This window comes from Anguilla anguilla, chromosome 9, assembly GCF_013347855.1.
Source record: "Anguilla anguilla isolate fAngAng1 chromosome 9, fAngAng1.pri, whole genome shotgun sequence".
Taxonomy (NCBI): Eukaryota; Metazoa; Chordata; class Actinopteri; order Anguilliformes; family Anguillidae; genus Anguilla; species Anguilla anguilla.
The window spans coordinates 23,609,790-23,624,596 of record NC_049209.1 but is presented as its reverse complement, the minus strand read 5'-3'; the positions used below and the strand labels follow the sequence as shown (position 1 = coordinate 23,624,596).

General features: G+C 37.1%; 2 protein-coding genes across 2 annotated transcripts; both read right to left on the bottom strand.

The window, feature by feature from the left end:
* Positions 1-234: 234 nt before the first annotated feature.
* Positions 235-2,169, bottom strand: bsx (brain-specific homeobox). Its single transcript, XM_035433849.1, has 3 exons — positions 1,784-2,169; positions 909-1,099; positions 235-822 (listed from the first exon to the last, which is right to left on the bottom strand). Exons 1-3 carry the CDS (start codon positions 2,034-2,036, stop codon positions 580-582), a joined length of 687 nt encoding a protein of 228 aa, XP_035289740.1. The 5' UTR covers positions 2,037-2,169; the 3' UTR covers positions 235-579.
* A 7,442-nt stretch (positions 2,170-9,611) lies between these two features.
* lim2.1 (lens intrinsic membrane protein 2.1) lies at positions 9,612-14,314 on the bottom strand. Its single transcript, XM_035433850.1, has 5 exons — positions 14,193-14,314; positions 12,578-12,770; positions 11,354-11,503; positions 10,593-10,727; positions 9,612-9,782 (listed from the first exon to the last, which is right to left on the bottom strand). Exons 2-5 carry the CDS (start codon positions 12,750-12,752, stop codon positions 9,721-9,723), a joined length of 522 nt encoding a protein of 173 aa, XP_035289741.1. The 5' UTR covers positions 12,753-12,770; positions 14,193-14,314; the 3' UTR covers positions 9,612-9,720.
* Positions 14,315-14,807: the final 493 nt, after the last annotated feature.

Here is a 14,807-nt window from a genome sequence, read left to right as displayed (position 1 = left end):
CGGAAGTGCTAAAATAAGATATAAAACTTTGATATAAAAATCAAATTATGTGGTGGAATGTGAGGCGGCATTTGCTTTTTGTTAATTGTTTTATCAATGTATAAATACACAATAAAAATAATTTACAGATTGTCTTTACAATATTTTCGGCTTCCTTACTCGCAAAAATATGAACAAAAAACACAATGTCTGAAAAAAGATATTTGCCAGGGTAAATATTTGAGTATAGCCTATAAAAATAATAATAATAATAATAATAATAATAATAATAATAATAATAATAATACAAGTAGATGAAAAAAGTACAATTAGGCTATTATCACTTCATGGTATCTTACACCTCCCATATTTCGATGATCAGTAAACTGCTCCTGTACATTTGACTCATGAAACACGGTTGTGTTCTGTAAGCAAACCAGCACATAGTATTAAGTGTCAATGAATGTCCTCGCAAGCTTTTCAATAAATATAATTTTATAATGTTATTACTGATACTTAAAAAATGTTAAATATCTGATTGGTACCACGTACAGCATATGGTTTGTCAATGGGAACATTTGTTTGTAAATATGTCTTTAATTATAATAGATGTTCCGGGGAACAAATATCATCTTCGATATCGACATCATCTTCATTTTCTTCGAGCATATATGAGTCCTGGTTCATTCCTGTTTTAACATCTTCTGAATTTTTTTCACTGCTTTCGTTCTCACTTGTGTTTTCTAGGGATCGATCCAAGTCACTTGGATTTTTCTGGTCGTCTTGGGTTTTCCTTAGCTGTTTTTTATGCTTCATCCTTCTATTTTGAAACCACGTTTTTACCTGTATGACAAAATTTGAATATTTACAAACTAGAATTACACACGAATGTCTGTGAGAAATGGCTTTCAGATAAAGCTATACCTTACCTGTGTTTCTGAGAGACTTAGCGCTGTAGCCAATTCCACTCTTTCTGGAGTAGAGAGGTACCGCTGTATTTCAAATCTCTTTTCCAGCCCTGACAACTGGGAGTCTGAGAACACGGTTCGGGCCTTTCTCCGTCTGCAGTGCTTGCCAGGCAACTCTGGGTGATGCTGAAAGAGTGCCGGCACCTGCATCCCTTAAAAAATAAATAAACCACATTTGCGATCCTGTATTTTGTGTAATAATAATAATAATAATAATAATAATAATAATATCTAAGGCTAGCATTAATCATTTCTGAATCGTATCTAATATGTAGTTTTAAAAATAGGCACAACAGTAATCTTAATTCTGCTTTCAAATGGTGATTATTGTCTAAGACTCGAAGAAGCATTTAAATTTATATATATAGAGAAATAATTGTATATTAATTCAGATGTTTAGTATGAATATTAAGCGTCGTTTATTGCTCGCACAATCAATATTATTTTTTAGCATATGTTTCTATTTTATCATCAAAGACACCAACAGCACTTGCATTTCAGATACTGACATGCAGAATAAGAATACATTCTCCATATTAATATGCGTAGACGTAATAGCACCGTTTTATTTGTTTATATTTGAAAACAATAAATAGCACAATGTCAGTGTGTAATGAAATACTTTTTTTTCTTCAGTGTATCATTTTTCGCATGTAAGGGCTCCATAAGTTATTTCATGACTCAATCCAAATTATTTAGCCCACTTTTCCCAAATAAATACATTAATATAATACAATTAGGCCTATATATATATATATATATATATATATATATATAAAACAATTCTCTCCACACTGACATCATAATTATGTTGTCGAACTGTCGCGTTCACTTACCGGAGGTGAAGAAATACGGGTGGTGCTCAGGTTTGTGAAGGGGATGGTGAGGGTGAGGCGCCAGTATAGGGGTTGGCATCAGCGGATATCCATATTCCAGAAGAGGCATCCGGGACGCCAGGGAGCCGGAGAAGGGCGAGTGAAACACTTCTCTCAGCGGCTTGGGTTTGTGTAGCAAAATGTCTTCGATGAAGAACGATGTTGACCTTTGGGCTGGCATCTGGGGCACAGGAGATGTGTAGTTTAGATTCATCTCCAATCTCTGCAAAGACCGTGTGAGAACTGAGTCCCGCGAAGGTGGCGTTAATGTTGTTTTCACTTCAACAACCACGAGGTATCAAACAGCGAACCTCCCTCTCCTGAATTTTAGACCCTTAGAATTATAATCTGAGCAGAAACCCGGGAGTGGTACCAGGTGGATTAGTATTTATTGAAGGGGGATGACAGCAACAAATTGTAAAATAGATTTGTGATTAGCCAATAGCACAACGGTGGGGCGGAGGAATGAATTAGTTCTGTATGGATTAATTATACTGACGGCAACAGAGAGGGAGGGTCGCTCACCATGGTGCTGAAATACCCTTCTGGCAGGAGCCAGCCGGGTTGTCGTTCAGCCAGTGTGAGCCTTTAGACAAACTTGCTTTTATACAGCTATAGTTCTTATAGGCCTACCATACACGCGCCCTTTTATTTCAACGCATGGGTTATGTAAAGTAACAAAAAACTGAATTGCTGCTATAAAGTCTAGCACCACCACCACCACCTTTAAATAATTAGAAACAGCATTAGCAGCGTGTAGCAGCTGAAATAGTCGACAGTAATGTTAAGTCTTAGTAGCAGAAGAGAGTAGGCTAGTTTTGTTATTCATTATATGTCATTATTTGTTATTTTCAGCATTAAACGGCGATGTTAAACTCGAAATCGAAATGATTTCATCTGTAGCCTAGACATCAAACGTCCTTCAGAAAATGGCAATATAAATGCTAAATTATAAATAAACACGGCAAAAAATTGACGAAGAAATAATGAATGCAACAAATATAGTTTTCACTCTGCGTAAATTTTTACTTCAACAATTTCTGTCGCCATCTGTTAATTTGTGATTGGTATGTTTGCAGAGATTACTGTATTGCAAGAGTCTAATACCTGCTAATTTCCCACTAAATTGGCTCTAATTATCAATATTAAACTCTGTGAGAAAACAAGTACTTCTCTTTCATGTCCATGCTAGAGACCTTAATTTGTTGATATCGAGTTGTCATCACATTTCCAATCACGGTGGTTAATCCTGAAAGTGTTTTAATACACACAGAATTCTCGCGGCAATGCTATTAGATAATTAGGGAAGATGTTTGGGCGGAAGTGCTAATCCTTGCGCGGGGGACAGGATTTCCATTCGACCAGGCAGGTAGAACAAATTAATTAGTGTATTCAATTAGTCCTGAAAGTGCATTACTCCAACAACTCCTAGACACGCTCTTCCATATGTATGAGCTAGTATAAGGTAAATAGATGAGCACCTTTAAGTGACTAAAAACGGCAAAGCAGCTCCGCTTTAATGAACATGTAAATGGGACAGAATGATGAAGCAGGTTTCTGATGCGTTTCTTTTTTCAATGGCATTCACGCTACAACCGGGAAAAATGCTCATTTGCCTGAATAAAGCCAAACAAATCAACCAGCAAAGTAAACTAACAAGAATAAAGACAGAATTATTAAATGTATAGGCCTAAAGAAAAAGAAAGCAGCCGCAACCCACCATAACGTTTAGCACTGGACGAGCATAAAGTTGTCCCACCAATGTTTTGAAACATTTTTCTGACTTTTGTGGCAAATATTTAATATATGCTGATTTATTCTTAGCAAAAATAAATGATTTGTTCCATGTTCTAACGGTTTTGATCAGTAGGCTATTTTATTCTTTGGCGCGTCCACCTGAGTGTTAAATGTACACCAGTGAGTCTTTTAGTTTCGTACCTATCGGGGGAAAACGAGAAAGAAAATGAATTAATGGCGACAGCAGATGCCTTTTCGTGTTTAATCAATAGGAATCCATCCACTCGGCTGTTAGGTAAGCGGATTTTTCACTAGTCATTTCATCAAGTGAAATTTGGCGCCTGGGAGGCACTGCGTCACTCTTAAGTGCCACGTTTGTCTGAGAAGCTTTAGAGATTATCTTTAAGTTTTACATCTGCGAACGTCAATACATTTAAGCGATTTGATATGTCTTTTTGTGTTTTATAAACATTTTCCTTTTCCCACAGTAACCTAGGCTATTTGTTTGCTTTGCTCATCTGCAATGTTATCTAATTCAAATTTTGGTCAAATTTAGATTTATTTTCCGTAAAGCTTAGTGTTTCTATTTGCGGGAGATATACGTATATATATTCTTAGGGGCATACGCACATATAAAGAAGTCAAATGTTGGAAGAGGCAAACGTACAATACATGAATGTACAGACAACTTGTTCACAGTGTACGAAATATATTCATATTTTAATATAATTTATTTAGTCTTTGAAGGCATTTCCATTTACTTTATTGCATTTAAAATGTGCATCAAAGAGCACGATATTAGGCTACATAATTGTTGGTTATATCATACTACCACATGCTGGCTTAAGATACTGGGAAGCGCTATTGTTTATATCATTTATATACAAAGATTTATACTGGGCTGAAATGACCAGAATGATATATTTCAGGTTATCAATTTGGTCTACGAAAATTGCACAATAGGCTAACATAACATTTGAAATCATGTCCGTCGTGGATATTGCAGGCCCCACGTAACCCCTGGTATTACGCCTGCACGACCATATTGGCTCTTCAGACAGAACAGGGAGCATTGGGCGCATCAAATACAAATAAGCATTAAATCTAAAATCTATTAAATCCTGGCATTCTGATTGTGATTTCAGTCTAAAAAAAAGCGCTGCTCACTTGTTACAGTGCACCCTTATAAATATGCAATTTTAATGGAGATATTCAAGTGATCGCCATTTTTCCGGCTACCCTGTGCGGGAGGAATATAGTTCGGAGCATCATGTGAACAGCAGAGAAACCATAGCGGAGAAATACTATATCTCCAAGACAAATAATGTAGTATAGGGCTAAGGAGGACATGGGGACCACCTGGTAATATTTAAAACAGAAAAGCTTAAAAAGTAGGGCTACAAGCCGAAGTGAGGTTTCTCGAGCCTGGTTTGTAGGCTACTGCCACAAACCCACATATTGCGTCTGAAATGGGCCTAAAACGAGACGTGTTCAATCTATTTTACGAGAGAAATACTAATATTAAATACAACAATCGAAATGGAATGAAAGCAGCAAGGCTGTATTCCACCCTATAAAAGCCATTTACGGCCATTTTTATGCTTTTTCCATGTTTAATTCGTGATATGATTGAAATACTTGTAGGCTATAGCAAGGGGAATATAGTAGTAGGACGAATGTGCAGTTAAAAAGCTCACCATTGAGAGAATGCAGTGGTCTAATCCGTTGAGAGATCGATTGCACCTGGCTTGTACTATCTAGATCTACGAGGCATACATCCAGACCGTAGGCCTGCTGGATTGTAATGATTAACAACTTTAGCATGCTACGAAACGAAATGCAACATCACAAACTATACAAATATCTCCGCGATTACGAAAAAATGTCGACGGCTCCTGTAGCCGGTTCAGAAATGCCAGTTGATAAACGACTAGGGGAAAACGAATTAAAAATAGGCACGATTATTGAAGCACAGAAAAGGCCCAGAAGAAGTCCATATATACAGTATATAAGACCGGTGGATCGGAGAGACTGCAGTCGCTGTATATTCAGCGAGTTTTGATTAATGCGAAAATCAGTAAAGCTATAGACTTCATTCGCTCAACAAAAAGTACATAAGACAGCTGCATAACACTCGCAACGGTCCATAATAGGCCACTTCAGCCAATAGATAATTATCGCATAAAGAGAGTTTAACCACGAGGAGAATTAAATGGAGGATTAAATGAGATAATTAAATAGATAGCCCGCACCCTTCAAAAGGCCCCTGAAACGTGACATCGTATTTAATGTCCGAAGGTTAAGCAACTATCAAGATAATTATTCGTCTGCTACTTAGTTGTAATGAGAGTTCGTTCACCATAGGCTACAAAAACTGGGCGACAAAAGGTACATTTTGGGAGTAGACAATAGATATCGTTAAAATTTCCCTTGACCTATGAAAGGGAAATAGGAGAAAGGTGATATAAATAAATAAATAAATAAACGGCGATAGGAACAGTATTTTATCAAAAAGTAACAGTGCAACCATTGGTGAGCCGTTATTAACCATTATGTTGTCTTCATATTATAAATGCACCTGTGTCCACATGGTCAAGTAACGCACCTTCGCCGGACCCCCTGTGATAAAGCCTCTACATTAACTCTGTGCTTAACTTTAATCATGGCTTCTAATTTCATGACTGCAGGGTTAAAAAAGACTCACAGGACTGCCTTTGTACCCTGATGGTGTACCACTTTTATATAAATAAAAAAGGTACAATGCTGAACTTTTCTAATGGTAGGCTTTAATGGTTGCATGCTGAAAAAAATAATTTAAGGGGTTTTCATTGCTATTATCATTTTTGACCTTGAGGACAACCCGAGGGTTCAAAATATGCAAAGGATGAAAGAACATGAAAACGACTCCTGTTGTGGTATCCACAGAAAAGGGGTCGAGTAGCTGAAGTGTGGGGAAGATGATAGCCTTGGTGTCAACTTGTGGCTGAATTCCGTCTGAATGGGCCAGATACACTGCAGGTGTACTATGGAGTACTACATACATGCAATAAAAACATGATGAACCCCATCCTCTTGAGCCTCATTTGGGTAACTAGGGAACACAGTGGGTGTATATAATTAGTGGGATTGGAGCAGCCCAATTTGGAGTCTTTTTTGTTTGTTCATAGTTGCATGGACTACATCCCAACCTACCCATCAGAAAGGACTGAATCCTGCACATGTAGTCACAGTTACCCAGACAATGTTTTATAGGGAGTGAGAAAAGCTATTCAGATTAGTGCTTGACTCTGATGCCACAACTGCCATGAACAGTCTAAGAAGGAAATTTGGTTTTCTGTTTTAATGACAGTAAGGAATGTGATTATTATTTTGTGTTTCTCACTCACTCCACTGTGCTCTGTGATGTATAGAGACTGCTACATTATCTGCATTCTGCACCCCCTGTTGATAACTGTGTAGTTAGGCAAACAGTTGGGATAATAAACCAATCACCAGTCATCTGAATGCCCTGTGCCTATTGTAATTAGGTGTGTCCTCCAAGGAATGTGGTTATCTGCTCAGGTAGGCTATCAGAACTGGCTGAAAACCTTATTCAGTTGCACAGGGATCTGACGCACCCAGCATTCCCTGTGTATTTAAGGAGAGAACAAATAATTGTTCTAATCCCTGCAGTTGATTCAGAACCTATACCAGTACCAATTTAAAACGGCTTTTTTCGACTTTTGCACAGCATGGTTATTTTACATTCTGTAGTGCAAATCACTGTTGCACCACTGTAGACTTTCCATGATTTTGTAATTTACTGAGGCTGTTAAACTCAGATGAACCCAAAGTCTCTTTCTTATATTTGTTTCTGATTGTTTCTATTGTTGGACATGCTCATTGGCTTAAGAACCAGCTGTAGTGTAGTAACTATGGGTCTGGACATATAACACAGAGCAAAGACATGAAACCTGAAGCAAGGTGCAGTATACTGTAGACTCCTTTTTTATTCACACCCATGATAAAGATTAACAAAACAGATCATATAAAATAAATTATATAAGTAATAAGCTTTATTTTGTGCTTAAAAAATGTAAAACCTACAATACTATTAACATTGTTCAGAAAAACACATTTGTTTTATTTCTAAAAAATTTCTTCCAGAAAACACCTGGATCAAAATTATTCACACCCTAATTATTCTTTTAAATAAAATCCACCAAAAACAAATCTTCATAAATATACAGCTGATTTGAAGTTCATTGGAAGGTTAGGGAACTATACAGTGGCCTACAACAGTTTCCTGTTTCCCTAGGGTATAAAGAGGAGGGAACACATGTTTGAAATACTGTGGTCAGTCATCATCATGGTGAAAGTCAAAGAACTCACTGAAAACATCAGACGAAAGGTGACCTCTACAGATACCGGATCCTGGATCTACAAAAAAAATCCATAAAAAGTTAAAGAATCCGCTTTCCACCATTGTGTCAGTTATCAGAAAATTTAAGGCCACTGGAACAGTGGCTAACCTTCCAAGTAGAGGACGCAAGGCTATCTTGCCCCCATGTGTAGTGAGACGGATGGTTCAAGAGGCAAAAAGAAGTCCGAGGGCTACAGTTAAAGATCTGCAAAACAACCTGGCATCTTGGGGTTACAAGGTGTCCAAAGCTACCATTCAACAGTGCCTACATGACAATGGCCTTTATGGCAGAGCCTTTTTTAAATACAATTCACCGAAAAAGGCGCCCTGAATTCGCCAAACTACATCTGAACTACAGTTGGAACTGTGTCTTGTGGTCAGATGAAACAAAAATTGAGCTTTTTGGACAGGCGCACCAGCGTTATGTTTGGCGATCGAAAAATGCAGGTAATGTTGAAAAGCACCTCATCCCTACAGTGAAACATGGTGGTGGATCTTTAATGCTTTGGGGTTGTTTTGCATCCACAGGCCCTGTGGCCCTTGTTAAAATAGATGGAACCATGTACTCCAGCATGTACCAAGATATTTTGTCCAAAAACCTTGTTCCTTCTGCCAAGAAGCTACACCTTGGCCGCAGATGGACATTTCAACAAGACAATGATCCTAAACATGCGTCCAAAGCAACTAAGAAATGGTTGACCGAGCACAAGATCAGTGTCCTGAAGTGGCCATCTCTGTCTCCAGACCTGAATCCAATTGAACATTTGTGGTTTGAACTCAAAAAAGGAGTCCATAGACGTCAACCCAAGAATTTGAAGGAACTACAACAATCCGGCATGGAAGAATGGCTGAGGATCCCCCCCAAGAAGTTTCGTAACCTCGTACGACATTACAGAAGGTGACTACTTGCTGTTATAATGGCCAAGGGAAGAACCACAAAGTACTGATAACAGGGGTGTGAATATTTGTGATTCTTGATTTTTCTGGAACAAAATATATAATTTGTGAACCGTTCGATTGTGGTTTGTGCCACTGCATTATTATCAGAATATAATTTTCTGCATTTTTTGAGCACAAAATAAAGCTAATTACTTACATAGTTTATTTTGTATGATCTCTTTTGTTCATCTTTATCAAGGGTGTGAATAAAAAAGGAGTCTACTGTATAACATCAGTAAGTATCCAGTTCTGTAAATGAGGTTGTAGTGTTTTGAATTTCATAAAACAGCAGAGCTGGTGAAGCTTGTGAGTGATGCATGATGGATACGTCATGTTTGATGTGAAAAGTCAATGTGATTGGTTGCTCTCTGGTCCAGGTTCAGCGTTCTAGGATTTTTCCAGCCAGATTGTTAGAGTGAAACCATAAACATGAACTCAACCTGTTGTCTTTTGCCTACCAGGAAGACATTCTTTTTTCTTTTTTTTTTCACAAAATGAGCATCCAATTAATAAACCAAGCTAACATATATTGCTGAATTCTTGCACGTAAACATACTATTTGTCTTTTGAGAAACAACAGAGGTAAAAATGGCACCTGTTGGAATTGTGTTGCATTTCAGTATTTAAATGCACTTCTGCAAATCAAACAGACAAACAGGTACATTGCATTCCAGCTTTTTTTTATTTTTTATGTTGCTTGGTACTCAAGGACCCATGTCCTAAAGGTGAACAGGGAATGAGAGCTGACTTTAAAACTCCGGTGCAGGGATAAGCGCTTCTCACGATCTTTGTAAATAGACCAGCGGTTCTCAGGGTTCTTCTAATGGGCATTGGAGTTCCTTGGGCATTCGTGCATCCGATAGGCACACATATAGAATATTCCTTCCAAATTGGGAAAAAAAAATTACAAATATTTAGACGTTGAATGACACACTTCAGTTAAAGATAAACAGCACATCAAAAGTAAAGATAAAATACACTGATCTAAAAAAATAAAGAAATGAAATAACCAGGTCTATAATTTTATACACTTGGTTATGAAATGACAATAAGGCTAAATATATCCTTAATCCACCATCCCACCATATATAAACATATAAACATTTATTGGTTTATTGTTAAACCTCGCAAATTCATAAATTCATAAATGATGAATTTACACTCTAGAGTATGCTGCTCCCCCCTCTTTCTCTCTCTCTCTCTCTCTCTCTCTATATATATATATATATATATATATATAAAGTATTCGCTCCCATTTTAGTATGCCATAAAAAGTTTTCAAAATGCATTTATTTGGGATGTCTTATTTTAGATGTATTCACAGCCCTCCATTCCATCATAGTTGAATTAAAGTTCTACAGATTGACCCAAAATATTTCTCCACATCCATCTTATCAGCCTCTAGATGTGGTCCCTAGATAAGGGAATTATACATGAAAAATACTGAGAAATGTTTTGCTCCTGAGGTATTCTATCCCTTTTGAAAAACAGACAAGAATACTTTTAGGATTCACATTTTCTAGTTACATAAATTTTATAAAATCACACAAAGTTGTAGAACTTTCATTCAACTCTGATGGAATAGAGAACTGTGAATACATCTTAAATAAGAAGTGTATATATATATATATATATATATATATATATATATATAATGCACACACATATAAAATTTCTATATCTGTGCTATACCTGAAAAGAAGGTGAGCACCACGGCCACCCAGCCAATGATGTAAGACCAGGAGAACCTCCAGCTCCCATATCGTTTACCGTAGTAATTTACTGTTACGCCGGTGTAAACCGCCATCGCCAGCAATACAAAAAAGCCTGTGGACAGTGAGAACAAGGGTCATGGCCAGATACGACTTCTTTGTAATACGTCATAGCACATCCGACAAACTTACACCTTTATCGTGTATGTTTATGGAGCCAGGGGCACAGAGATATTGCATATTGCAAAGCTTTTTTTTGTTTAGTCTTTGCATCTGTGCATTACACGCATTATTAAATTTAAACAATATTTCTCAGTATTGCGTTTTGCTTCAGCTATTTTTCACAGGCGCTACCTGATAACATATTTTATTTAATTTGTTGTCCCCCTATTCAGCTCACATATATAAAATTAAGGAAATGCTATAGGATACAGAATGTATCATAAATTGTATTGATCACCATGGAGTTCATGTTAGTGTTTCATTTTCATTTTTAGGCTATTAATCACAATGTGATGGAAATATAATGCATTTCTTCACTGTATTTCCCACCCATAGGTGATATGGTGAGTGTGGCATTTTCAAACAAATGACAAGGTAAAGGTGTCCTTTAGAAGGAAGCGAGTGAGGTTGCTCTGTATACCCATCTGCAGGTGCATTTCCACGCCCCGCAGTGTGGTTAACCCATCCAGGGGGTGGAAACGCAGTGTGAAGGATGACTGTGAAAAAGGGGCCTCTTACATGAGATGAAGAACAGTATGCCTGCAGCAAAGGTCTTATCGAATCGGTCGAAGGAGGAGTAGTGGATGAAGGCCATGATGCCAATGATGATTCCGATGAAGCAGGCCAGCAGGGAGAGTATCATGAAAGCTCGGGTGGCGTCCCAGTAGGCTGGAGGTTCGGGGTTAAAATGTGTCATTAGACCTGGGAAGAATCTGAAATGTGCTGCACACATAGGCTGTCAGGATAGAGACATCTGTCAAATAAATAGATAATATCTGTAGCTCCTGTTTTTTCCTTGGTCCGTGTTCTCAACCTCACACATGGCACACATCAATTGGCCAGGATCCAGTAAACACTGGCCCTTGAATTTGCTTTGCAAATAATAGTATTGATAAGCATTAATATTTCTTCCCATAAACATTAACAATATTAACACAGTTATTAAGTTAATATTATTTGTGTTTAATTTCTTTAGCTAATGTTTTTAGGTCAATGTTCAGCACCAGACCTTAGACTTGCTTAGTCAATCGTGGCGTTTATATCATATCAAAACGCTGTATATCATGCATTAGTGAGTCTGCATTTGCCCTGTGCCCACTGGGAATGGCTTCATGGTGTAGTGGGCATGGAAAATATTTATGTGGAAATGCATTTCTAGCTGTATAACTGGACAGCATATTCAGATTAGCCTAATTCATAGGAAAAAGCCATTACCACTCTTTTTCAGAGATTTTCGGGTGTTGAATTGTAATACATGTTTCCAGTTTTGTTTTTATCCATGTTTTCTTTTGAGCATCTACATTAATTTTATGCACCTGCATTTTAACAAAACTAAACATCCCAGTCATGGGCCATTGTGTAGTATGCCTTTTAGAAAGCAGTCCTGTACACATGAAACATTTCTTTTTCTTATTGGTTTAATGTAATGCTTGCTCTGGATAACTTTGAGTGGTAAATAGCAAGTAATTAAATATCGCACCATTCAAATGGCTGACTGTTATTTGCAATTGAATAACCCTGTAAACAGCTATTATATCATATCTTTGAGGTCGTTTGCATGATTCTAAACACCATTAGTCACTTGAAGAATTCCCCATGGCTTTATTCTTTTATTAATTTATTAATTTATTTATTTTTGGTCACTTGAACGGCCTCATTGTAAATTAACAAATGACTCAGCGAGAGGATACAGAAACAAGAGCCTGACAAAAGCAGCATTGTTCTCAGTTCCAGCGAGCTTACCGATGCTGTCTGTATGTGTGAAGCATTTTCCGGGCATACAGTACCGCCATAAACCCTGGTGCATGTAGTTGTTTGAGTGTCGGTACTGCATCCAGTAATCTGTTGCTGTGGAAACAATCAGGAGGATATTCCCTACGCCTGCACAGAATAGCCCTCCGCCCATGAAGCTGTACATCCTGCACCTAGGGACAGACTGACAGACAGGAGTCTGGTTAGCATCGGGGTGGTCACCTCTGATACCATTCATCCAAGCACACTTCTGTGGAGTGAAAATAATTGACTGTAATCGGACTGCAATGAACACATTATTTCCAATGGATTGAACTAAGAGGACACAGGCAGGGAATCACAATGCACTTCGCTGGATCAATCAACATGAATTGACTGTAAAGCGTTGTGGTGGCCAAAGGGAATATCATATATATATATTAATCAATTAAATTTATTCTACAGGCCTACACATTGAATTTTTGAATTTCAGTTGAATGTACTGTAAAATACCTACTGGTCACCATTATTTACCTTGAAATGAGTTGTGTTAAACAGAGGTGTATGGCTGGTTGCCCATATGGGTCGTAATGAATCAAGATTTAGAAGTTCATATTGTACAATAAATAGTGAGATTTTATATATCCACTCAAAATAATTCACACCATGGTGCTGTTGCAGATATGTACAGCCAGTGACCATCTTTAGTTTGTAAAATCCACACACTGAATTATTCCATCATTGTCGATCTGGTATGTGGAATGGATGTCTCAGTGTCTGAGAAAGGAAATATCCATCTATTCGCACAATTTTGTCACATCTAAGTTACATGTTCAAATGCACAAAATCAAAATTGTGATTGTTGTTTTGAAATAACCTTATTTAAAATGTAATTTTTAATATTGAATATTATTGTGCTTAAAATTTCAAGCTCTTTGGTCACTCTAACAGCTATCAATTTTTTTGGATTCATCGAGTCGAGGTGCTGGTTCTGCAACAGCCAATAGGTGGCGACCCTGTTTTTGTTGATTTGAAAGCCACACTGCTGTGTGAATCAAACACTGTGGGTGTGTGCAAAACCTGATTACAATATGATACTGCAGTTCACTAAAGAACTGCTAATGTAAGTTTAAATATCAGCAACTGTTATTTTTGTTGATATATTTTATTTTGCTAAAATAATGTTTTTTTAGACAAAATAGCATATTTAAGTAAATAATTCAGATAGACATTTTCATATTTGTTCAATACAAAATGGAGCAGATCACTTTTCTTCCATGCTGTTGAATACTATACTTATGGTTATATATAAAAATGTCTGAAGTGACCACCCAAGTCTTCACACAAATCAATCATATAAATAAGGAAACATTACCTTAGATATATATTTTACTAAGAGAGTAGATAAAATTATTAACAGAAAAGATGAAACTCATTCGGTATATGTGTGTTAACTTATACAGTTGTTTCTTATGTTGAGAAATACCTATCACAGTGATCATTTCAACCATTCATTGTGTTAAAAATTTTTAAAAATACCTTCACCTTTTCTGTTAAACCTGATTGTAACAAACATGTTTTGTGATTCTATAATTACAGAATTACAGCAATAAGAGAGAAAACCTACCTTTATTGATCCTTTCTAGGGAGACTAAGTGACTCCGTAATAAAGTTGGGCTGTCTGACAAAATACAGCAGGGCCCTATAATGCCAAGACAGGCAGTTTTCCAGCAGCTATTAGCACTAACGGTTCGCTGGTGAATAGGAAACAGAGAAAGAACAAACAGCACGGGGAAACAAAGGGACTGGCTGGGCCACAGCCAATCAGAGCAGACTAGTTTTGTAGTTTGGGAATCTGCTGAAAAAACAAAAATATTTAAAGCTTGCAGGTTTAAGTAATACTGATGACTTAGTAGTTTCAATTGAATATCCAGGACTAAAATCTCTTTAGTTGAGGGGAGTTGAAGCGTTAAATTGGAGCCCCTACCGCAGCCATCAAGGTTTATTTTATTTTTTATTTTTTAAAAGTCAAAACAAACTTTTAAATTAGTAGAAGATTTCCCTTTGCTGGTCAGTGCAGCAACAGTTACAAGTTTGATCCGATAAATTTCAATCAATTTGTCCGTTAATAGGAAATTGCCGGAAATGTGAATGTACAGTAGTATCTTGTTTCATAGCAAAACAATTTGTGTTAAATCAACTCCTACAGAGTTTATATGAGTCCAATAGGGACCACATGTAC

Bases quoted from the DNA above. Each gene is read 5' to 3' on its own strand.
- lim2.1 (XM_035433850.1), bottom strand. From the start codon at position 12,752: ATGTACAGCTTCATGGGCGGAGGGCTATTCTGTGCAGGCGTAGGGAAT. The intron at 10,728-11,353 runs GTAAGAGGCCCC...CACTGTCCACAG, and splicing joins CATACTGTTCTTCATCTCAT to GCTTTTTTGTATTGCTGGCG. The intron at 9,783-10,592 runs GTATAGCACAGA...CCAATTTGGAAG, and splicing joins GGTGCTCACCTTCTTTTCAG to GAATATTCTATATGTGTGCC.
- bsx (XM_035433849.1), bottom strand. From the start codon at position 2,036: ATGAATCTAAACTACACATCTCCTGTGCCCCAGATGCCAGCCCAAAGG. The intron at 1,100-1,783 runs GTAAGTGAACGC...TTATTTTTTAAG, and splicing joins CCCGTATTTCTTCACCTCCG to GGATGCAGGTGCCGGCACTC. The intron at 823-908 runs GTAAGGTATAGC...TTTGTCATACAG, and splicing joins TAAGTCTCTCAGAAACACAG to GTAAAAACGTGGTTTCAAAA.